Below are 23,622 nucleotides of genomic sequence, written 5' to 3' on the forward strand. Positions count from 1 at the left end.
CCAGCCTCATGGCCCTCACCTGGGGACAGGTAGGTGGTTTTGCAGAACATTCCATCACTTTTGTACTGGAGTCTTTCGCTTTTTTTTTTAATTTTCATGGGGCAATGGGCTGTCATGCACTCTGTGCTCCCCAGCTGCAGGGTAAGTTCCAGTTCGTCCTCCTTTAACCCATTTTTCATTTACAAATCCATCCTGCTCTTCCAAGCTTTGCAGCTGGGATCATCCTGGGCATTGTGTCCTCCAGTTCTCTCTCTGCTCCTTCCCAGAGCCCATCTCAGATCCTGACTGAGGAAATGGCACCACAGAAATGCCCTTTTTTTTCCATCTCTGCTGGAATTCCAGTCACCTGTTTGTGGGCAGAGTCAAAAGCAGGAAGAATTTGTGTCCCCCCCCAAGTGTGATTTGAAGGTCACAAAGATGTTTCAGGAATTTTACAGCTCGGATTAACCAAAGCCACTCGTTTTCCTTGCCCTATTATTTCAACTTTCTGTCTGAATGTAAAACCTGACACAGTTTTTAATGCCTGCTGGGATAAGTCTGAAGTCATTTTGATTTATTTCATTTCCCTCAATAAGTAAAAGCAGTTTCTGTCTATCTTAGAGGGCCTCTCCATGAGGTAATTAGTGATAATTATGTATTATCCTGGCACAGATGAGAATTCTGGGGGTTGGGAGAGCATCTGAGTTGACCTGGCTTTCTATTTTCATTTTTACAATTTGCTGCTTTTCTTAGTTTTGTTTTCCTTACGACTCTGAAGCCAAACAAAGGCCTGGGGAGCAGGGGGAGTTTTTGGCCCTGAGCGTGTGTGTGCTGTGTGTGGGGCTGGTACCGAAACATCTTCGTGTACAAACCCCCAAGCCTGCAAACCAACACTAAAATCACCTCCACATTCCACATCTTCTCATTTCCTGGGTTTTGGCAGCATTTTGCAGGATTCCCCTCCCTTTGCTCACCTTATTTCTCTTTCTTTAGCCAGTGCTGCTGCCCCCACCTCCCGTGCAGCAGAGAGTGAGTATGGCAGGAGGGGTTTGCTCCTGTGTGCTCTGCATGATTTCTTCACTGAGTGTGGTGCACTTCTAACACCCCTGGCTGTTTTCCTGCTTCCCTGGAGGTTTTTCCCCCCAGATCTCTCTCCCTGGGGCTGCTCTGCAGCTTCCCAAGGTCTGGTTTACCCTCCTCGTGTCCCCACAGTTCTCTGCCTGTTGGAGGCACAGCAGTGAGAATTCTTTTGGTTTTAAAGGTTTTGTGGGCACTAACAGAGAAATCCCTCCCAGCTCCTGTCCCTCCTGCTGGGTTCTTCCCAGGACTCGTGGAAGCAAAGACATTCCTTGTCCTTGTGCCCTGGAGATCCTGGTGTCAGTGCTTGCACAGTCTGTGCTCTGGGGAGTGCAGGCTTCTCTCCAAACTCATTTATTTCCTGAGGTGCTCACACCTTTAGGGTTCTTTGACCAATTTTCCCCCCTCTCTCTTTGCTCCCTGGGTGTCATGCAGTGAGATGGGGGGTCCTCAGGAATTGCTCCTGGAGGCCTCCCAAATATTCCATTAATGGGCTGGTTGGGGCCAAAAGGGGGGGTAAAACTGGGAATTTGGAGCTTCAGAACACTTCAGGATGAGGAAAGCCTCAGGGCAGGCTGCCTTCCCTGTCCCCTGGAGGGCCCTGGGGCTGCCAGCACCCCCGTCCCTGACTTGGCAAACAGCAGCAGGGCAGGATTTCTGCAGCCTCTGTGGGTGACACCCGCCCGCCACGCGGCCTCGGTGTCACCCTCACCTCCCTCCTCATTAAACCTCCTCTCCTCCCCTCCTGTCACCCCTGGCCCTGCCTCTCCCCCTGATTCCCGTGGAGTGCCTCACCTTGACTGTGTCCTGTCCATCCTTCCTGTTTCCATAGCAACCCAGCCTCCCGCCGCATCCCGGAGCTCAGCGGCACCGAGTGAGTAGCTGGGGACTGCTCCCCTTGCTCTGGAGTGCTGCCTGTGCTGCTGGAGCCCCGGATCCAGGGAATTCCAGGGCTCTGTGGCACTGTTTGGTGTCTGTTAGCAGCAGTTTGCTGTGTGAGCATGTTGAGAGCCCAGCATGGTGTCACTCTTGCCCCCCCCCCGCCCCTCATTCCGCCGAGCACGGGCTGAAAAATGGGAATAAGAGATGGAGAAGAAGCACAGAGAGGGAGAGAAAGAGGGGAAAAAAATGCCCCACAGATTATAATTTCCAAAACGAATGGTTTCCTTTCCTGTTTCCCATTTTAGTGATAAAGCTGCCTTTGCAAAAGGGATGTGGATGAAATAATTTCCTTGCTGCCCTGCCTCGCTCTGTTTGCTTTGAATATAGGGAGATACAGTTGGTATTAAAATTAGGGATATTGGAGGCTGGAAGAAGATGCAAATGAGGAGGTAGAATATCCTGCAGGAGAGATCCCAGCTTAGCCCCAGTGCCCTTAAAAGAGGTCTCAGACCTCCCAAGGAATCCCAGTCTGAGGTGGGAACTGGATTCAGACTCACTCGTTGGTTGGGTGGTCAAGGAAGAAGAAGAAAAACATCTAAGGAAGATCTGAGTTTACCTGGTGCATGTGTGTGTTTGGAATTTGCAATAATAAAGAGTGTGTTTGTGGGAATCAGAGGTCACTGAGGTATTTACCTAAGGGGGTTAGAAATGGTTCATTGCTTCTGAATGGAAAACACTAAAAGCATGAAGTGTGGGATGATTCTGGGGGTTGGGATGGAGGGAGAGGAGAGTATGGCCAGTCACAGGAATTTATAATTAATTATAATTAATGCTGCATTTATGACTGGCACGTTTCATGGTCTTACATGTGGCTTTACATGTCCTGTGTCTGCTAGTGCCCACAGCCAGCGTGTTCCTTGTGCAGCAGTTTTTATTTATAAAGTGCCAAACCCCGATCCCTGATGCACTCAGGTGCTGAAGAGACCTTTTAATTCCTGTCAGACTTGGAGGATGGGCTGGAGAGGACAAAGGGCAGGGGCTGCTAATCATTCTTTATTCCTTAGGAGACAGAGACTCCTCCTGGCTGTTCATGTGTGGGCTGGAGACAGCTTCCCTTGGAGGGAAAACGTTGGGTTCATGTTTTACAGAACATTTTGTTCCTTAAAAAAAAAAATCTTTGCCCAGAAAAGATCCTAAGAGCTAATTACTGATAAACATTTTCCACAGTTTTTTGCTGTGGGGGCTGTGTGTGGAGGAGGCGGAGGGGTGTTGGCTTTTTGGGGGTGAAAGTTTCTCTTTTCACCTGCACTGAAGTTCAGGCTCTGCTCTGAGCAGGAGCAGGGCCGTTATTTGTGTATTCACTGCATTTATGCAGACAGTGCCCACATTTGTATGCTGGGTTGTGCTGCAGCCTGTGAAAATGTGAAATTCAACAGTAGAGGAAGGGCACTGGCATGGGGCAGCTGCTCCTCTGGCTCTGCATCATTTAATTACTGCTGCTGCTGTGAGTGATCTGTGCTCTCCCCTTGCCTCACCTCGGGAGTTCAGTGAATGAAACCAGGAGCAATTAGGAAATGAGAGCTGCTCTGTGGCACCAGAGGCAGGGACAGAAACCTAATGAGGCTGCAGAGTTTTCTTCACTGCATTATTGGGGCTCGGGCTTGGTGGGATCAGTGGCGTGTGGGAGATGTCTGTAGGCACGGAAGAGGTTTGGGAATGTGGCTGCTTGGATTTAACCCTCTGAGGTTGCTCCAGTAAATAGTTCTGTACCAGTTTTGATGTTTTCCTTGCAGCTCTCTCCACTCTGGGATCTGTTCTGCCTTGCAATGGTTGAGCTCACTTGAAAACGGGGATTTTTTTTCAGGTTGGACGGGGCTTGGAGCAACCTGGGATAGTGGAAAGTGCCCCTGCCCAGGACTGGATAATCTTTAAGGTTCTTTCCAATCCAAGCCATTTTATTCTATTTATGCTGCTAATTCTGCCCTTGGTCTTTACCTAAAGCTTCCTCTCATGAGTTCAGGCAGCCTCTCTTGTCTGTTTTGAAATCTCAGGTTATGCTGGGCTTACTGGGGTTTGGGAGATGTTTCTTCCAGACCAGAAGACACTGATTTTCCTTGCAGGCAATCTCACAGTAACTCTTAAACCTCCCTCCTTCACAGTGCCCAGAGTTCTGTGAGCGTGTGTTCAAAGAGAATGGATTGAGAGCTTGGCTGTAACAAATGGATTTTACATTCTGTGCCATCAGTTTTTTCCCCGCTAATGGTCTGTCCTTAATCTTGTCAGAGACAAGCACCCAAAAGATTAAGGGTTTAATTCTCTATACATCAAATTAACAGGGAACTACCAGAGCACTGTGGAGTAGCCTCATTAGGATGAGACAGAGGCACGAGCATGAGAAATGCGAGTTATGAAGTGATTTGGGAAGGGGAGCAGAGCTTGGGCTCAGTGCTCTGCTCCGAGCTGGCAGCTGATTTTTCCTCATTCCCTGCCACTCTCCCTGCACTCCTCCATCTCTCCCAGCAGCTGCTGCCTTCCTTGGGCCCTGTTGGTGATGGATTGCCCTGTCCTGGCTGGCAGAGCCCCCCTGCACACCCCAACCCCTTGGTGTCACTGCTGGGTGGCCCCCACTGACCCCAATCCAGCCGCAGCTCCTGGATGGAAATCTGTCCTTGGCAATGGTCACCCTCAGCAGGATTTTCTCCTTTGCAGTTGTTGTTGTTGTTGTTGTTGTTTAGGAGCACGTTGGTGCTGCAGAGGGAGGGCACACCAGTGTGGGGTGCCAAGGTTTGTCCTCGTTTTGGGCTGATTTTGACCCTTTTGCCTCCGCTGCCCCAGAATAACAATATTCCCTTTTTCTTCCCAGCAGTTTTGTGGATTCCTCCAGCAGTCCTGGCACACACTACAGTGATTTTAGTTCCTTTTGTTCTTTGTATGACTAAGCAGTGACGCAGCTGTGCCTAACACAAGGCTATAACTCAGTGCTTGCTGTGGTTTAATATTCTTATTTTCCAGGCGGTTTTACTGTCCCCCCCGGTGTTTCTGATATATGCTGGCTAATTTAATTTTGCTCCTATTTTTATTTACTCTGTAATTCTGTTGTGGATTTTTTTCCCTTGCCCATTGTTTACATCAGTTTTTTAATTTTTTTGTATTTTCCATGTGACCTCCTCCACTTTCCTTTCAACCAAACTCATGTGCGTGCGTATCATGTGAATTTGTCATGTGGCTTGCATGGTGCTGATGATGTCGTCCTCGCTGGTGAACAGAAGGTAAAATACTTTGTTCTGATTGGTTGCCTAGATTTTTGGGGTGAGGATTCCCCTCCGGGATCTCCAAATTCCAAAAAAAAAAAATCCTTTCCCACCGAGCCTTTTTGGAGGAGTTGCTCGTCACTGTCTGCATGGGAAGAACTCGACTTCAGGCTGCTGCACTGAGCTGGAAAAAACTTGCAGGGAAAACAGGAGAAAAACCCCAAAAAATCCCTTGGCTCAGTCATTTGCTTCTGCATTCTCAGAGTCCTACAAGGAACTGTCCTAGGATGGTGCTAAAAAACCTCTGCAATGAACACCAAAGGCCAAAATCCTTTTGCCTCTCAGGGTACCAACCACAGACTCGAATCTGACGGGAGGTTAGGGCTCAGATCCTGGGAGCACCCTCTCTCCTGTTGCTTTAGCAGCATTTTGACCCTATAAAACACCCATTTACAGAGGGATATGTGCACACATCCACACTGTACATGTTTAATAGCCTTCCAAAATAATCCTGAATTCCTTATGAAATCTGGTTATTGGGAAGCGTGTCACAATTTGATTTAAGAAATAATCTTCTTTTTATTGTGAGTGAAACTTAAGCATAGCTAGGACGAGAGCTGTATTATAAAATACTCTATATAACATGCTATTATAAAATACTCTATATAACATGCTATTATAAAATAGCCTATATAAAATGCTGCATACAAATACTGTAGAATAGCACACACGGAGTTCCTGCTGGGAGCCAGACCTCACACAGTTCACATCAGAGGTGCTGCTGCACTTTTCCTGCCAGAGCCCCTCGTTCCTCCCACGGAGTCTCTGGGAGCCTGGCAAGAGTTGAACCTGAGCTCAGCTCACAGGAGCTGCTGATCCTCATCAAATCAAGAAGCAAATGATTGACCCTGGCACTTCCTGGAGATGGGATCAGTCTCCAGTAAAGTGTGGGGTGATGAAGAACAATTCCTGCAGCCTTGTGATTTTTACAGCTTCACTCTGTGCACAATCTCGGCGGAGGGAGGGAGGGAAGCTCCTGCTTTTCTGCTGCCCCAGCCAAACAAGGAACTGTGAGAATCAGGCAGCAGTTGGATTTTTACAATCCAGGAGTTCTGGAATCACCTTTTTGTCTGGAACCACCCCCAGGAAAGGATTTAGGCTGGGGTTTGCCAGGAAAACAAAACTAACACCAGTAACCTTCCCACATGACTGCATGCACAGAAGGACCCTGTCCCCGGTCTCTTCCCTCTGGTGGAATTCCAGGAGGATGGGAGACGTGGCTGTCTCGTTTCTGCACGTTCTGGTTTTGTTCTTATTTCTGCTGCTGCTGTTTGCTTCCCTCGTGTGCCCCCTGACCCCCAGCCTGTTCTTTCTCGGTGGTTTTGCCCCTCGTGGAGGCTCTCCCTGGTGTCTGTTCCCAGTCCTGTTTACGTGGTGCTCAAAGATTGCAGAAATCAGCCCTTTCCTCATTCCTCTGCTGCCAAAATTGCCAATTCTCCTCTCTGAGCGCAGGGAGGATGCAGGACCTTTCCTTGCTGCCAGCTGGGCAAGGGTTTAAGCTCAGTTTAAAGTGCAGATTTTTCATATTCTCTTCTCTCCCCACCTCAGGTTGCACCCACGCCCGGTGCTTGTGGCACCCTCTGAAAAACGTAATAAAAACAAGAACTTCTGAAACCCAACAGACCAGTGTTAGGGCAAGGAAGCACTGAAGAGAAACCAAAGGGTTGAGACGATACCAGGAAACATTTCCTGCTTCCCTGCAGCAGGAGAGGATTGGTGCTAATGGCTTAGCAGGGAGTGGATGAAAAATAAATTGGAAATGTAGTGGCTCAGAGCACTGCCCTCAGCTCCCCTCTCACCAGCAGGTTTGGGAAGCCATTCAGGCTTTGGGAGCCTGGAGAAAAGTCCTTATTTCACTGATCAGACTCACCCTGAGTTCATTTGGAGCCCAGGGAGGGGATGGCTGAGCTCCCCCTGGATTGTGAGCCCTGGCAGGGACACTGCAGGGATGGGCTGTCCTGGATTCCCAGCAAAGGCTGCTGCCTTCCTGCGAGTTAAACCTGGCTGCTGGGAAGGAAGGCAGAGCTTCTCCACAGGTAAAGCACCTGCTGGGGGCCTTTTGTCCTTTGCTGAGTGTCCTGGGGGTGAAGTTTGAGCGTGGCTCAGCCTGAGTCCCTCGGCGTTGTCACTGGGAGCACAAGGTCTTGCACCCCTCCTGCGCAGAGAGGATTTTAATCAGATATTTGAGGATTATACAGGGGAAATCTGGACTCTGTGGAGCTGCTGGCTCGCAGCCAGCCAAGCAGCAGCAGCATCATGTGGGGTCCTTAAAGGATTGCCCTGTTTTAAAGGCTCTGAGGAGGGTGGGACAGGCCGATTTCTGCCGTGTGTGAACGGGAGCTGCCCTGGCATGAAGCAGCCCTGTAATGCTGGTTTGCTTTGCAGCCCCGTGCTGCAGGGAGGATGCATGGCTGAGCATGAGTCCCTTCTCTAACCTGCTGCTGACCACCTTCTCTCTTCAGCTACTCACATTTTCACTCATTATAGGGTTGCTGATTCTGCTGGACTAAACTTTTCCCACTAAACTTCTGTTTGACACACTAACCCAGTTTTAATTTTACAGCCCTGTGTCTGGATTGCATCCACCTGCTTGAGATAAATTAAATAAACGTGTATTTATGGAGAGAAAGCTGTTCTTTACTAGGGCTTGCACTGCTCCACCTGTTGGTTTTCAGCCCTTAGGAGTATTCTTTTATTTGAAGAGAAATGTTTCTCAAAGCAGAAATGAATTTAAAGTATTGGGGGAGGAAGGAGTGAATCAGGAGCTAGAAATTAGGTAATTCAGAGTGAAGAAAAGGTAAGAAAAGTTTTGGCAAAGCAAGTAATTAATCACGGGAATGGCTGTGTCTAAAGTACAGCAGCATCTCTGACATTTAAAATCAAAAATAAGCATCTTTCCAAAGGGTGTTCCTATTAGTCTTGGTGCTCAATCACTGGGAAAAAAAATCCAGCCTGTGTTGGATAAAAGGTCAGATTCTGCAAGTGCAGTGTTCCCTTAGCACTTCAAAATCTCTGTACTCATTACTAATTATCTCGGAGCTAGAGGGGACCAAGGAGATGCTGGTCTTGTTCTGTCCATCTGCCACAAATATGGCAGGAATTCAGCACTGCTGCTCAGGGGGTCTCGGGTGGCTCAGGGTTCACCCAGGGCAGCAGCCAGGAGTGCCCCTGCCTGTTCTGGGAGCTGCTGTGGGGCACAAAGTGACAGAACCAGGCATTTGCTCCTGGGATCTGTGAATTATCAGTGCCTAACCACAACACAGTTAGTGCAGAATAGCTCCTTCCAGTCAACTCCACAGTCAAAAGCAGGGACTTGTGGTGCTGTTTGTCTTTTGGGATTGAGGGTGAAAATGTAATTGCTTGTTTGACTGATATGTTCAGTATGGCCAGCTGAGGATGAAGCTTTCCTGTTTATTTGTGCCTTAAACCAGCCTTGTGTCACCTTTTTATGTTCAGTGTACACTAAGAAAGCTGTCCCAGGGTGGAATCCACATCTGGAATGTCCAGGGGGTGTGTGGGAGCCTTGTGATGGGGATAAAGGCAAGGAAAGGATTTGGAAAAGCAAAAATATAACCTGGAAAAAAGGAGTGTTGCCTCTCTACATCCGTCAGAGGAGCTGCTGTGTTGTGAAACACAAATGTGTGTGTCCCACTCTCCTGGAGTGTGATTGATTCCCTTCTTGGAACAGTGCAAGGAAAGGAAATGCATCTTAAATCACACGTTCAGCCCAGGTCTTGCAGTTTTCCCATTGGTATTTCACCAAAAAATTGTGCTCATACTCCTTTGAAAGGGAGGAGGATGGGGAAAGGGCTTCAAATTCCTTCTGAAGATGAACTTCTGAAGGATGTTGGAAGATGCATCTTCCTCTGGCCACTCAGGAATGCCTGTGCTGCCCATGAGTAGCTGGACACAAATTCAGGGGGTGTAAATATGGAACCAGACCTTCTGTACTTGGCATTTTTAGCAGAGGTGCAAGGTGGGATTGGGATCCTCCTGTGGTGTGGAGGAATTGAGTAGGAGAAGCAGTTTGGGAGCTGTGGGTTGCAGGGATGGGGCTGTAAATCAGTGTGCCCTGCAGAAGGAAGGGACATTTCCATTTCCTGCTGATGGCAGGCATGCAGTTTGGGAAATGATAGCTTTTTTTCTCCTAAAAATGGTTATTCCAGTAGAGTGAAGGGGTCCAGCTCTCTCCAGTACCCACTGGAGTTCCACCAGTGCAGGCTGAGTGACAGGATGTGCTCTGGGGTTCTGCTCAGTGTTTTCATCCTCATTTAAGTGAGTCTCTGGTGCAGCAACTCCAGAACCCCTAAACAAATTCAGAGTGCAGACCTGGGTCTGTGTGGGAGGCACAAGGTCCTTTTCAGTGATGCTCTTTACATCCCCAGCCCACAGGAGCAGCCACAGAGCCCTTCTTGATGTTTGCCAGGTGTTTCACAGCAGTTCTTGCAACAGAGGCAGCGAGGAATTGGTCACTGCTTGGGGATGTTCTTGGGGGAGGGTGGGATCTCTTTGACTCCATTCCAGCACACACAAAAACGGAGATTCGGTGGTGTGCAAATGCAAGAAATCCTTGGGCGTGGCAAATATTTGTACCCCAAACACACGGTGTCCTCTGTGGGTCAGCTGGTACCCTGAGCTGAGGATAATGAAGCATTTTTTCTGATTTTGCTGCGTACTTTTTCCTTGATAATACTTTGTTTTTACACGAATAACGCTGAATCCCCGTTGTTGCAGGGGAACCCAGCGCCCCCAAGCTGGAAGGGCACATAGGAGAGGATGGAAACTCCATCAAAGTGAACGTCATCAAGCAGGACGATGGTGGCTCCCCCATCAGGCACTACCTGATCAAGTACAAAGCTGTAAGTGCGGTGATGCCGTGAAGATTTTTGCCTTTTCTTTTATACCCCTGTTATACCTTTTTTACAACTTCTGTATTCTCAGTGCTTTTTGCCTACATTCTTGGACTTGTTTGTCAAGCTGAGAGACTCAACATTTTAGAAGCTTCGTAGCCAGGGATCAGTGTGCCCCAGAGCCCAAGGTGCTCTCCAGAACACATTCTGTAAACCAAGATAGAACCATCCAGGGGAAGGCTCCTTGGGGAGGGGGGCTCACTTGAGCCTCTCATTGGGGAATCTTTGATAGATCTGCTAATTAGTAACACCTATAATGATATACCCAGTGTTGGGGGGAGGGACACGGAGAGACACAGAGACAGACACAGAGATAGACTCGGCGGGGTGCATCTCGGTGCATATGACCTGGACGTGTGCACCTGAGGATCCTTAAAATAAATACCAAGGTAAAATCCCTTTTCCCCTTCTAACCGTGTATGACTCTTGATTTTAAGACCAGGAAAAGGCATCAGTGGCACAGCCCAGGCTGCTCCGGGCTCACTGGGCTCTTGGAGGGGGTGAATTGAAGAAAGAAATCTCTGTCACTCAGATGGTTTAAATTTGACGTGCTGAGATGTGAAAGAGCACTTCTGCAGGGGGGAGAGGAACAGAAGTTGCAGCTTTTGCCCTCTGAAAAAAGTTTAGTGATGGGGCAAAGATGAGAGGAGGAAGTGAGGAAGAAAACAGGATTCTGAGCAGGAGAGAGGCTGCTTGGGCATCTCATTGTCCACTCAGAGCCAGCAGCCTGTGATGGTTTCACTGAATCCCAGAATAGTTGGGGTTGGAGGGAGCTCTGGAGGTCCCCCAGCCCAGCCCCGTGCCAAAGCTGGACACGTGCAGGTGGGTTTGGGATGTCTCCAGAGAGGGCAGCGTTCCCTGGGTGCCCGTTCCATGGAAAGAAACCCTGCCTCCTGTTGAGGCAGAACTTGCTGTGTTTTACTTCACGGCCCATGACGCTGGGCAGAGCCTGGCCCCTCGCTGGCACCCCTCGGGTGCCACCCTCGGGGTGTCTGTGTGGGGTGACACTGCTGCCGAGCCCTGGGCTGCTCCTGACGCCGTCGCTGTGCCCTCCCTGCAGAAGCACTCCTCGGAGTGGAAGCCGGAGATCCGGCTGCCGTCGGGCAGCGACCACGTGATGCTGAAGTCTCTGGACTGGAACGCTGACTACGAGGTGTACGTGATCGCTGAGAACCAGCAGGGCAAGTCCAAGCCAGCCCACTACGCCTTCCGCACCTCGGCCCAGCCCACCGTCATCCCAGGTACTGCTGCTCCGCCTCTCCCGTGGACTCTGCTGCCCATTAATGCCACAGAGCCGCCCCTAATGTGCCCCAGTAACCCTGACAGCTCGCTTGCTTGAAGCCCATTCTCTCATGGTTGGTTCCCCCATCCAAAGCTGAGGGGTTTGGCTGTGTACATACCTGTGGCAGGCATGTACGGCGTTGGTGGGAGCGTTCCCTGGCAAATCCCTGCCTTGCTGTTCCCAGGGGATGCTGGCTCGTTGTGTCAGGTGGGAAGAGCAGCAGGTAGGAGAAGCTTCCTGAGAGCAGAAAGTGAAATTCCCGCTTTAAACTCAAATAGACCTTTCAGCTCTGCAGGGTGATGCTTTTCACAAGGCAGATTTCCCTCCCAGATCTCCCTTCCTGCTTGTTTGTCCATCTTTGGTGGAAAAAAGGCACCAGGAGTTTGCTGGCAGTTGGAAGAGGAGGCAGTGAAAATCTTTCTCGGAGCGTTTTTCGATTCAAATTACCAAATGACAGTAATTTTCAAATAGCAACACTTTCATGTTGGGGAGGGCATTAGGGAAAAATAATTCAAAAGCTTTAGGGTGCTGCTGGAAGCTCTTAAGACAGACTGTACTTATTAGTGTGCTTGAAAAGCGAGCAGAATTCTTGGCTGAGAAACTGGAATTGAGCAGTTTGTGACAACCTGTTGAAAGGATAGTTAGGATTTCTTTTCTACATGTGGGCATTTAAAAAAGGGAAGGGGGAAACCCACACAAAGCAACCAGAACCTGAGGAGGGGATTGCTGAAGTAGCTGTAAATTAAACTTGTGGTGGTTAAAGACAGAGGGATGCTGAGTCAAGTCCTCCCTGCACCCCCAGGGTTGGTGCTGACAGCCCATACTGAGGGGGTTTACTTGATTTCATTCTGTCTCATGTTTTTCCTTGAAACCAGAGAGTTTCCTTCAGTTTTTCCCTGAGAATTCAGTCCCTGCCTTGCTCCCCTGTGCCCATTCCCTGGCTGAAGGAAACAGCTCAGACCTCATGGCAATGCTGAAATCCCCCTTGGCCGAGGCAGATCACGTTGTTGAGCACAGAAATGAGTGACTTTGGGCTGGAGAAGTGGGACTGGCAGTGAGGAGGAGGGAGATGGGGCAAAGGAGAGCCTGAGGGGTGCTTGAACAGGGCGTAGTTCCGGGTGGAAGCACCCTCAGTAACTCATTAAGCAACTCACTCTGTGATTCTCATTTCCAACAGCTCCGATCCTTGCTCCCCCTCTGAGCCCTTTAAATCCAGTTGTAACATGTGCAGGAACCCTCTAAAAAATGGGGCAAACCCCAGTTGGTTATCACAGGTGAAACTTCCCTGGCCTCTCTGAAGTTATTCCTTGCTTAGCTTGGTGTGAGGCACAGGAGGAGCCGGGATCTGAGGCTGCTGCTCCAATGTTGCCCTTGGAAAAGCAGTTTTGGGGAATGCAGGGTTGCCCCAGCAGCTGGAATTCAGCTGGTCCTCAGAAAGTGCTGTGTCCGTGTGCAGTGACATGGTCACTGCTGGGTTTGTGACTCTTTCTCCAGGGTTTTTGTCATTTTGGCCTCCCAAGGTGTTCCCTGATCCCCACACTAATAACACTGAGGAAAATATTTCCAGGGACAGGTTGGTTTTTTCTCTGCTGTGCAGCCCCACAGGTTTTTTTTTTCCTGCCAAACTGTGGCAGGAAGAGGCTCTGTGTGTTCCTTTCCTTGTTGTTTTGTGGCATTTCTGTGTTTTTGTCTCAAAATGAGCTGTGCAGGGGTTGGAGCCAGTGCTGTGCCTGACAGCAATAACCAGGGATTCCCTGCAGTAAAATGTGCATTTATTGTGTAGAGTCCTTGGTCCCCCTCACCTGTGCAGAGGCCTCAGGGTGGCTGGAAGGATAAGGGTGTTATTTTCAGAAATAATAATAATCATCCTGGCATTGGAGTAGTTCCCAAGCAGCTGGGAGGCTGAATGGCAAAGTCAGAGCGTTCCTGAGACCGTGGTGCTCCCTCAGGATGATGTGGATCTGTTCTCCAAGCTTTGGGGAAGGGCTTGGACAGGCAGGTGGATTCTCTGCTGCACCAAAGCTGTTCTTGTTTCCCTGTTCTCCCTGTGTGAAGGCAGCGTTGTCCCCTCACACACAGCCCCCCATTTCCCTGTGTTTCTTGCTGAGCCCCTTCTGTGCCATCATTTTTAATCTCATTTGCTTGCAAACCCCACCTGCCCTGCCTTGGACCCTGCTCTGCAGCTTTGGGCTTTGCTGAGCTTCTGACCCTTTTGTGGTGAACGTGCTGCTCCTGGAACCCTGAGCCATTTTAATTTACGAGATTAAATAAACCTTTGATTCTTATGTTTTCTGTATTTATGACCTAATTTTTTTTATCTATTTTTCTCTCTCTTTCTCTCTCTCTCTCTCTCTCTTTCTTTCTTTTTTTTCTTCCCCTCTTCCTTTCTTTCCCTCCCCTCTCCCTTTTCCCCCTGACTCCTTTCCTATGTCTGTCATCCATGGTCACCTTGGATCTCACGGGAAACATCCACGCTTGCCACATGCACCAAATTTGTTTTTAAAACAACCATATTCCCCCCTCCTGGGAACCACTGTCTGGCACCTGCAGCGACCTTGGGAAGTCCATCAGCATCGTCCTCCTTTGTCTCATTGCTTCTTTCTGCAGTGACTCTGCTTTTGCTCTGTTAGAAACTTAAAAAAAGAGTTAAATAAAGCAATATTTGCTTGGGAAGGCCTGGGTCCCAGCAAGGTGTGAAAGGAGATAATTTTGCTTCAGAGGATCGTGTCAGTTCAGACAAAAAAAAAAAAAAAAAAAGAGAAACAAACACAGAACACTTTAAAAAAATGTTTAATTTGAAAGAGTCAGTATTTTGTAACAAGGAAAAAAGGTTTAAGCCAAGTTTTTTCTCTTTAACATTTTTTTGTTACTTGTAATGAATTTGCCCTTTTAAACGGATGGAAAGAAAGATTTCTTTTTGGTGTTGTTTGCTTGCTGTTTTCATCAAAGGAAGGTGCAATGCTGAAAGCCTTTAAGATCCTGCTTTTTACTGATTTCTCTGCACATCTGGTGCTGATCTTGTGCAAAAGGAGGCCCCATCCACAAACCCAAACCCACAGACTGTAAAAAGAAAGAGAAGATTTGTCAGAGACCATCCTGCTGATTGCCCAGATGTCTCTGGGGGCTTTTGCATGTGGATTCAAATGTCTGGAAGGTTTTCCTGCTGTGCTGCTCTGACTATAAACATCTGCTGGGAATCACACTGGGGGCATTGCTGCTTTTCCTTCTTCTCGTGGTCGAGTCCTTGTCACTCCCTCGTGTGCAGATTCCTCCTGGCCCACAGTGGAGCTGGGCAGACACAGCCCATGGACACACAAATTTCCAGTGCTTTTCTAACATTCCCTGGTTTTCCACTGCTGTGTTATCACAGAGATCCCTTTCCTTGCTGTTCTAACAGAAAATCTTAGCTTGGATCAAGTTACCTGACCAGCAAAATTATTATTACTGATCCTTAATAATATTTCTGGTGAACTGTGCGTGTGACAGGATTAACCCATGGTCTAAACTGCAGTAGAACCATCTTTGTTAGCAAATTCTGGGAATTTCCTTGAGCAAACTTCAGATTATTTTTTTTCTTTGCTTCTTAAAAAAAACCAACCAGAACTCCCCACCCCCCCCCCCAAAAAAAAAAACCCACACCAAAAAAACCACAAAAAACAACCCAGCAACAACAACCCCACTGAATTCTTTGTGATAGGAAACCCATCCCCTCTGATGCTCTCCTAAAATCCGGGGTCTCTCCCTTGTTGAAGTGTCTGTCCAGAAGGTCTCAAACCCTCTCAGCTGGGTGGGGTTCATCTTCCTGACAAAATTCTCCCAGGGACAAACCAAATCCTGCCCTCACTCTTGTCTGACTCTGCCTTTTATGCTCTGCTGTGTTTGTTCAGATCTTGTTCCTTACGAGTTGTGAACTTTTCTGTCTGAATTGTAAATGAAAACTCGGTGCAGGTGTCACACACAAAAGCCTGTGGATTTCTTTTTTTTTTTTTTACAAGAACCCCTCATTTCCAGTGTTGTAGAGTGTAGACACTTTGTTAGAGCTTTGCAGTTTACTGAAGTGCAGCAAGATAATCCTAACACTAAAAAATGGTGTGATTTCCCCTCTAACTGGACTCACTGAGTTCATCTGTAGATCTCGGATCAGCTTTTTGTGGATTTCCCCTTATCCACAGTGGGAGGTCAGTGCCTGAGGCTGAGATGTTTCTCACCAAAATCACAGTTATTAAAATTACCTTTATAACTTTGCACAGCGTGGTGTGGAGAGAGAGCAGCACCTGTGGAGGTGCTTCTGCCCCAGGAGAGGGGTTTAGGGCAGGGGAGGATTCTCTGTGGCAGAGCCCTGACAAGCAGCTGAGACATCATTTATGTGGCTGACATTAATGCCACACCCACCAGCAAGCAGGAGCCCAGCAGCGTGGAATACACTCAAGAAGTGCTTCCTTCTGTTTGTGAAAATAAGGAGCAGAACTGGGTTTTTTTTACCACAAATTTGTGCAGATTTGTAACACCACAGATACCAGAGATCTGTCAGACCCTTGGGGATCCCATGTTCAAGGTCCCAGGTTTTGATGTGAGTAAAATAAAATTTAAAAAGAGTTTTTAGAAAAGTCAGCTCAGAGAGGAGGCAGAGATTCAGGCCTGGAAGCAGAAGATGCTCAAACCCTGGGGTTTTCATGGCACGGGCACGGGCAGTTCCCACGTGTGAGTGAGGGGCTGCAGAGCCTTGCAGGGTCTGCAGGATTCCCACAGTTTGTTGAAGTCCCTCCATGTTCTCTGAGTTGTTGGTCAGAGCATTGTTTGGCTGCTTTCATGGACAGGAATGTTTGGGAATGTCCTGCTTCACCAGGAGCAGCTGCAGGTGTCTGCACGTCCAAGGTTCTGGGGGATAAACAGAAGGTTTTACCTAAAAGGTTTTAAATACAAGTTCTCCTGCCTCTTGGAGCTGCTGGAGGTGGGGGGGCAGCTGGGGCAGGGTTGGTTTACTCCAGAAAAGAGAATTTTGTTGTCACTCTTTGTGTTCAGAAGAAGAAGAGAAGCTTTGGGGTGACCTAAATGCCCCTTCCAGGACCTGAAGGAGCTGACAGGAAAAACAGAGAGGGATTATTTACAAAGGATGGAGGGACAGGGCAGGGGGGAATGGCTTCAAACTGCCAGAGGGCAGGGTTAGATGGGATCTTGGGAAGGAATTCTTCCCTGTGAAGGTGGGGAGGGGCTGGGATGGAATTCCCAGAGCAGCTGGGGCTGCCCCTGGATCCCTGGCAGTGCCCAAGGCCAGGCTGGACACTGGGGCTTGGAGCAGCCTGGGACAGTGGGAGGTGTCCCTGCCCATGGCAAGGGTGGCACTGGATGGGCTGTAAGGTCCCTTCCAACCCAAACCATTCCATGATACCCTGATATTCCCTTTTTCATCCCTGGGAAGGGAGTCAGTCATGGGAAAACAGCAGAGCTTGGAGGAGCTCTGAGGTCAGAGTCCAGCAGGAGTTTGGGAAATCCCCATTGCCCTGTCCTGAGGGAAAGCTCCCCAGGCTGCTGTGTGCTCCTGGGAACAAGGCCAGATGGTGAAACCTGGGTTTGTGTCGCTGGCAGAGCGGGTGGCACTGCGACAGAAGGGTCCTTTTCCCCACTGTGAGCTGGGGAGTGTGTGAGGGAACAGCTCTGTAAAACCTCGTGCAAAGGAAACTTAAATGTGTGCAAATGAAAGCTGCTGGCATCCACTGAGAACAAAGAGCTTCTCCCCTGGGTTTTGTTTCTGGGTGCACCAAATGGATTTTTATTTGTTTTGTTCGTTCTTCTTTCTTTTGCCAAATCCTGCAGGACCTTTGAAATGCCTGGAGTCCCCCCTGCTTCTCTCCATCCCTTTTTGTCTCTGTGCCTGAACATTCTCTAGCTGAGACCCCACTAGGAAGCCACAGCTGAGCTCTCTCTGACAGGGCAGTTTTTGTACCAAGAGTAAAACTGATGGGTGATTTTACTGCGCGCTGTAAATGAGGGTGATTAGAAAAGCCAGTCTTGCAGGAAGCTCATTTTCCATTGGAAAATATCATTTGTAATTAATAAATTCTTCACTTCTTTAGAATTAAGGACTCCAGAAGTTCTTTAATGGTTTGTGTTTCCTTATTTAACCGGTGGAAATGTTATTCCTCTTAGTCCTGAGAGTGGCAGAAGGGGATTAATGGAAGGGTTGGATGTGCTCTGGATCAGGTCAGAAATGTCCAACATCTTTTTATTACATTTATTTCATACACACAGTGTGAGCAGCTGCTGTTCCACAGCCCATTTATTTATCCATTTCCTTTGTACACAGAATTGTTTTAGGCCCCAGCAAACCCTTAAGGGATGTCTAAATATTAGTTTCATTAAATACAACATAAATCCAGCTACAGGATGGAGGGAATGGTTCTTCAAAGTATTTGTAGATCAATTTCATTTAATCAGATGGGACAGTCTGTGAAAAGAATAATCCCCACTATGATTCCTGCATTTTATAGCAACAGCAAAATTCCCTTACAAGGAAGAAGAAAGGCAGCACCAAGACCCTCCCAAGTTCATGGGGTCGTGGAGGATTTTTGTATTATTTCTCCTTATTGCCAGTCCTTGGAAGGTTTGAAAGTTCCTGCAAATTGCAGGGCTCCCTTACCAGCCTAGAAACCCAAATTGCAGACAATTACCTTGGCCCAGTTCCGTTGCCTGAGGTGTAAAATCCCAGAATAGCACAAAAACAGGGACATTCCTCTGCAGGCTTGCCCCGGTTCTCCTCCATCCTCCTCCTCCCGGGGCAGAGGAGGAGGGGAGGGTGGTACCTGCTCAGGGCTCTCCTTGGGTGTTTGGGGCAACAGAGGGGTCCGTGGCTGTCCCAGCAGGAGTCTGGGGGGCTGACAGGGCTGACAGCTCCTGGAAAAGCTGGGAGGGGAGAGGAAGCAAAGAGCAGGGCTCTGGTGTGAGTGGAATTTTCCAGAAGGGAAAAATTCCAGTTCCCTCCAGCTCTGGAGGCACCCAGGGAACTCTGATCCTGTGGTCCTGCCTGGGATGCTGCCCTTGGCTCGCCTTTAGGAGCCTGCCAAGGAGCCCCTGCCCAGAGAGGGGATGCGGATGGGGAGCGTGACCCAGCACGTCAGTTATGGAATAATCCACGCAAGGATCCTGAACACATTCAAAGAGGGAAGATCCGTGCCCTCCTCACTCCCTGCAGGCATTGGAGGGTGATTAATTCATGTAATTGTGCAGTTTGCTGGCAGGGACCGGGCTGTGGGACAGTGTTCTGCTGGCCAGGGGCTGGACTCGTGATCCCAGTGACAGTCAGGTGCCTCAGAGTGGCTTTTCCCTACTTACCCTGCTGGAATCTGCATTCCTTGATCCATCTCGGGGTCACTAAATGAAACACCACCTCTCTGCCCCAGGGTAAGGGTGCCCTGCCTCCTGTTTTTAAACAAGAAGATGCGTGGCAGAGGGTGTGGCTCTGTCTGGAGCCCTGGGAAGGGCTTTTCACCTGTCACAGTCGGCATAAATGGGGCTGAGGTGATAAAGGGGCTTTGCTGGGGGGTTCTGGAAAGCCAAGATTCCAAGGGTTTGGGGCTCCAGGGGCTGTGGTAGTGAGAGGCTGGGGAGCTGTGAACACATTCTGGAGAGCTCGGTCTCACCTGAGCTCCAGGGAGGGCTTTACCTCAGTTTCACCACCTCAGGGGCTCACCAGCACTGAGCATCGCCCAGTGTTTTGTATCCCACCAGGAAAAATCCTGCTGCAGAGTCTGGGCTTTGCTTCCACTGGTTCTTGGGCCAGACTGGCAGTGCCAGAGCCACTCTGGCCCTTCCTCTTGAGGAGGAGGAGGAGGAGGAGGTGGGAAGCAGGAGCCCTGCTGGGGATGTGCACAGCAGGAGAGGATTCTGCAGTTTGTCTTCAGGCTTTATTCCAACAGGGGTGGGAAAAGCCCCATCAGGCCCATCCTTTCAGGGAAATGGTCTGTGGGAAAAAGCACTGGTTACTGCACAGGGCTGCTAGAGAGAGGGTGGACTTCCTAAAAGCAACTTAAGTGCAGCCAAATCTGAGCCCTGATACCCCCAACGTTTAACCCGAGCGCCTTCTCTCTTCTCTCCCTTGGTCTCTGAAGCCAGCACTAGCCCTGCCTCAGGCCTGGGCACTGCTGCCATCATTGGCATCCTCGTGGTGGTCTTCGTGGCGCTGCTGGTGGCCGTGGATGTCACCTGCTACTTCCTGAACAAGTGTGGGCTGCTCATGTGCATCGCCGTCAACCTGTGCGGCAAATCCGGCCCGGGGGCCAAGGGCAAGGACATGGAGGAGGGGAAAGCGGCCTTCTCGTGAGTACTGCCCCTCACATCCCTCCCTCTGTGCTCAGCTCGTGGAAAAGGAGCTGCCTCAGGAAGCTGTGGGCCCTCATCTCTGTGGGGAGGGTGCTGGGGTTTTGCTTTGTGCTTCCAGGAAGGTGTTTCTGGAGTTGTTCCTCTGGTTTTTTGTCTCATTCCTGTTGGTAGCCATCAAATAGGTGGCCTCAGTGCTGTACAGCCCAGTGCTGGACATCACCCCGGAGCTGTGTGCTGGGGAAGGAGGAGTGACCCCAAGGAGCGCTCCCCGCTCAGCCCCGCGTGTCTCTCTCACTGTGGACGTTTGCAGCCTGTCTTTGCAGGAGGAACCCATCCCTCCCCATGCCATTCCCTCATTACAGGAAGGATGAGTCCAAGGAGCCCATCGTGGAGGTGCGGACGGAGGAGGAGAGGACCCCCAACCACGATGGGGGGAAGCACACGGAGCCCAACGAGACCACCCCGCTGACAGAGCCAGAGTATGTGGCCTTAGCCAGCCCTAGCACAGGGTCACTGCATTGCCCTCAGCTGCCCTAATCCCTCAGGAACACGAGTTAGGGCAGGAAGAGAGGAAGAAAGGTAAAATCTCCACATGCCAGTGAGGAAGTGCCTCCTCTCAAGCTTCAATGACTCCTGTTTCCAGCACTGGAAGGGAAAGGGGAAGGAAGCAGTGTTTCTTGAACGGCTCTGCCAGCCTGTCCAGTGTGGAGGTCCAGCACTGTCCAGGGTCACTGCAAAGGATCCAGAGCAAAATCAGCCCCAGCTGGCAGCGAGCCCTGTGTGAACCTTGTCCCAGCAGTGCTGGGTGAGAGCCTGAACCCGTGGGGAGAGATCCTCCCCAGGAGCTGGGCCTGGATGTGGAGTCACGGCAAGGCCGAGCATTCTGAGAGAGAATTGAGAGCTGAACTGGGGCCTGAGTCTGCATTAATGTGCGTGGGAGAAAAGGAGTTGAGGTTTGATGAGGGCTGTGCAGGCCTTCAGACAAACCTGCAGCAGCAGGACAGGACAAGGTGAGGGGTTGGGTTCAGGGGCCCACGCTGGGGCCGTGTGGTGTTGGTGACAGGTGGCACAGGGCTGCAGGCTCAGGGAGTTGGCAGAGAGCTGCCTGGGGAGGTTGGGCAGAGGCTGAGAGGAAAGTTTTAGGTGAGAAGAGTCTCTGCAAGCTGACAGGATCCCATTTGCCTCAGCCCATACACTGCACATGAGCAAGCCATTCCTGCAGGTCATGTCCTCTTGGCTTTTTCTCTCTTCCTGATTATCCTCAGCCATCCCAGCCTCGCTCCCTTTGCATGTCTGACCTCTGCAAGTCTCTGCTCCTGAGTCCCTCTCCATGTCCCGTGTGTGTGCTGTCCTCACTCTCCCTCTCTGCCCCCTCTCCCTGCTGTCGTTTCGGGCCTTCATTGTCTCTCTCTCTCTCTCTTTCTCTCTCTCTCTCTCGTCCCCGTGTCCCCCTCGCAGGCACCCCGCCGACACTGCGGCCACCGTGGAGGACATGCTGCCTTCTGTCACCACGGGCACCACTAACTCTGACACTATCACTGAAACCTTTGCCACTGCCCAGAACAGCCCCACCAGCGAGACCACCACGCTGACCTCCAGCATTGCCCCGCCGGCCACGGCCACTCCCGACGCCAACGCCACGGCCCCCGGCCAGGCCACCCCGGCCAAAGGTGCGGCCGCCACCTCGGCGGCATCGCCGCCCTCCTCCACCCCCAAAGTGGCCCCTCTTGTTGATCTCAGCGATACCCCCAGCTCTGCTCCGGCCACCAGTAATTTGTCTTCAAGTGTCCTGCCGGGGCAGGCCGTGCTCAGCCCCAGCACCGCGGTGGCCGACGCCGCCAAAGCCGGGAACAAGCCGGCCGCCCCCAGCCCTGCCAACCTCACGAGCCCTCCAGCTCCCTCAGAGCCCAAGCAGGAGGTGGCCAAGAGCCCCGAGAAGGAGCCTGTGCAGCCCAGCACAGTGAAGAGTCCAGCAGAGACCCCCAAGAACCCGAGCAACGTGAAGAGCGAGGCTGCCTCGGGCAGCGCCGCCAACCCCTCGCAGAACGAGGACTTTAAAATGGACGAAGGGACCTTCAAGCCACCAGACATTGATCTTGCAAAGGATGTTTTTGCAGCTCTTGGCACTGCTACTCCTCCTGCTGCCAGCGGGGCTGGTGGGCAAGCCCCCGAGCCTGCTGCTGCCGCTGCAGACAGCTCTGCCCCCGCCGCGCCCGCAAACACCGAGTACGGCCGCCTTTACTCTTGTGTTGGTTGTGTGCTGTGTCCCTCGTGCCCTGGTGCTGTGCTGTGTCCTCTGTTGGGTGTTCTCTTGACTAATCTCACTGTTTCCTGAGCCAACTAACTCACTCGAGAGCCCACAGGGCTTGGCTTGGAAGGTGCCAGGAGGAGAGCAGGAGTAGGCTGTGCCAGGGAGGCAGAGGAAGGGAAGCTGGGGATTTATCAGAAACGTGTTGCTCTTTAGGCTCTGGTGCAGCTTTGTCTGTCCTGGGTTACTCTTTCGTGGAAGAGATCAGAAGTAGTCCAGTTTGGTGTAAAAGGAAGAGCTTTCCTCAGAGTGCTGAGGTCCTGCAGGTCAATGAGCACAACCCCCCAAATCCCATGTCCTGGCAGGTCAGAGCAGCTTCAAGACTCACTCAGTGTCAGGCTGGGCAGCAACCAGTGCCCTGTGGAAAGGTGACAGCATTGGAGCCTCTGGAGTTGTCCCCAAGCTGGCAGGAGGAGGCTGGGGCAGTGTGAGCCTGGCTGAGACAGGGAGCACCCTGAGTTGGGCAGGAGAGTGGAAACAGCACCTGGGGGCTGGGGGAGAGTCCCAGCTGTGCTGCAGATGTTGGACTGCCTGGGCTGGCACTTGTCACCTCTCAGGGTGGTCACCTCCCTCCCACTTGTGAAAATGGCTGTGACCGAATTCCCATCTTCCATGTTCCCCTTCCTGCAGCATCCTGGGGAATTCAGGACTGGCTTCCTGTAGGAGCACAAAAAAGGGGATTGCTGCTCAGGTGTCAGGCTGTGTGAGCAGGGAGTTCGGGTGCCAAAGCCAAATCCTTCTGCAGCTGTGTGAGTTTGTCCTGCTGCTCCTTTTCGCAGCCCTGCAGCTGAGCCCTGAGCCAACCCAGGGCAGGAGAAGCCAAAAGAAAGGTTAATCTAGAACTAAATGAAGCAGGGTGGGGGAGCTGAGCTTGGTGTTCCTTAGTCCTGCCTCAGGAAATGCTGGTTTTGCTCTCCCAGGGCGATTTGTTTGCAGACAGACGCGCTCTCGCTGTGGCTAGCTCGGCCCAGGCCGTGTTTCCGTGCCTCTAAACTGTGCCCTTTGCTGCCTCTCCCCAGGAAAATGCCCGCAGAGGACAAAGGCGCCGTGCAGGACAGGAAGAGCCCTCCCGCAGAAGTGAAGACGGTGCCCAACGAAGCCACACAAACAAATGAGAACGAGAGCAAAGCATGATCAGCACCGGCAGAGGGGACGGCAGAAACCTTCACCCGAGCATTGAAATCACAACCCACACACCCATCTCATTCCTCTAGTGTCTGTTGCCTTTTTTTAAAAGAGAAAAACAACCAACCAACCAGAAAATGCATAAATGGGGGGAGGGAGGGAATGTCTCTTTTTTCTTTTTTTTTTTTTTTCTCTCTTCTTCTGTTTTTGGTTTGTTTTTGGTTTTTTTTTTTTTTGGGTTTTTTTGATTTTTGTTTCTTGGTTTCTTTGAGATTTCTAGAAAGGTTCTATTTGTTGTGCACTTGCTTTGAAAAACATGTTAAAAACAGGGTTAAACCCGTCACCAAATCAGGGCTCAGCTGGCCCTGTGTATATTCAAACAAGCAAAAATTGCAATGCTGGTTGCAGTGTGGCTGGGAAGCTCAAAATCAA

At 50.5% G+C, this 23,622-nt stretch overlaps 1 protein-coding gene across 1 annotated transcript in view; it reads left to right on the forward strand.

The window, feature by feature from the left end:
- NCAM1 (neural cell adhesion molecule 1) overlaps positions 1 to 23,199 on the forward strand; it is a gene marked incomplete at its 3' end in the record, with an annotated part of 83,417 nt that extends 60,218 nt beyond the window's left edge. Inside the window, exons 14-19 of the mRNA XM_082296829.1 lie at positions 9,984 to 10,108; positions 11,220 to 11,400; positions 19,547 to 19,754; positions 20,120 to 20,236; positions 21,216 to 21,983; positions 23,085 to 23,199. Coding sequence (XP_082152955.1) covers positions 9,984 to 10,108; positions 11,220 to 11,400; positions 19,547 to 19,754; positions 20,120 to 20,236; positions 21,216 to 21,983; positions 23,085 to 23,199 — 1,514 coding nt within the window. The remainder of the gene's footprint in view (positions 1 to 9,983; positions 10,109 to 11,219; positions 11,401 to 19,546; positions 19,755 to 20,119; positions 20,237 to 21,215; positions 21,984 to 23,084) is intronic.
- Between the last annotated feature and the right edge of the window lie 423 nt (positions 23,200 to 23,622).

Source organism: Coloeus monedula (assembly GCF_965178545.1).
Source record: "Coloeus monedula genome assembly, chromosome: 25".
Lineage (NCBI taxonomy): Eukaryota > Metazoa > Chordata > Aves > Passeriformes > Corvidae > Coloeus > Coloeus monedula.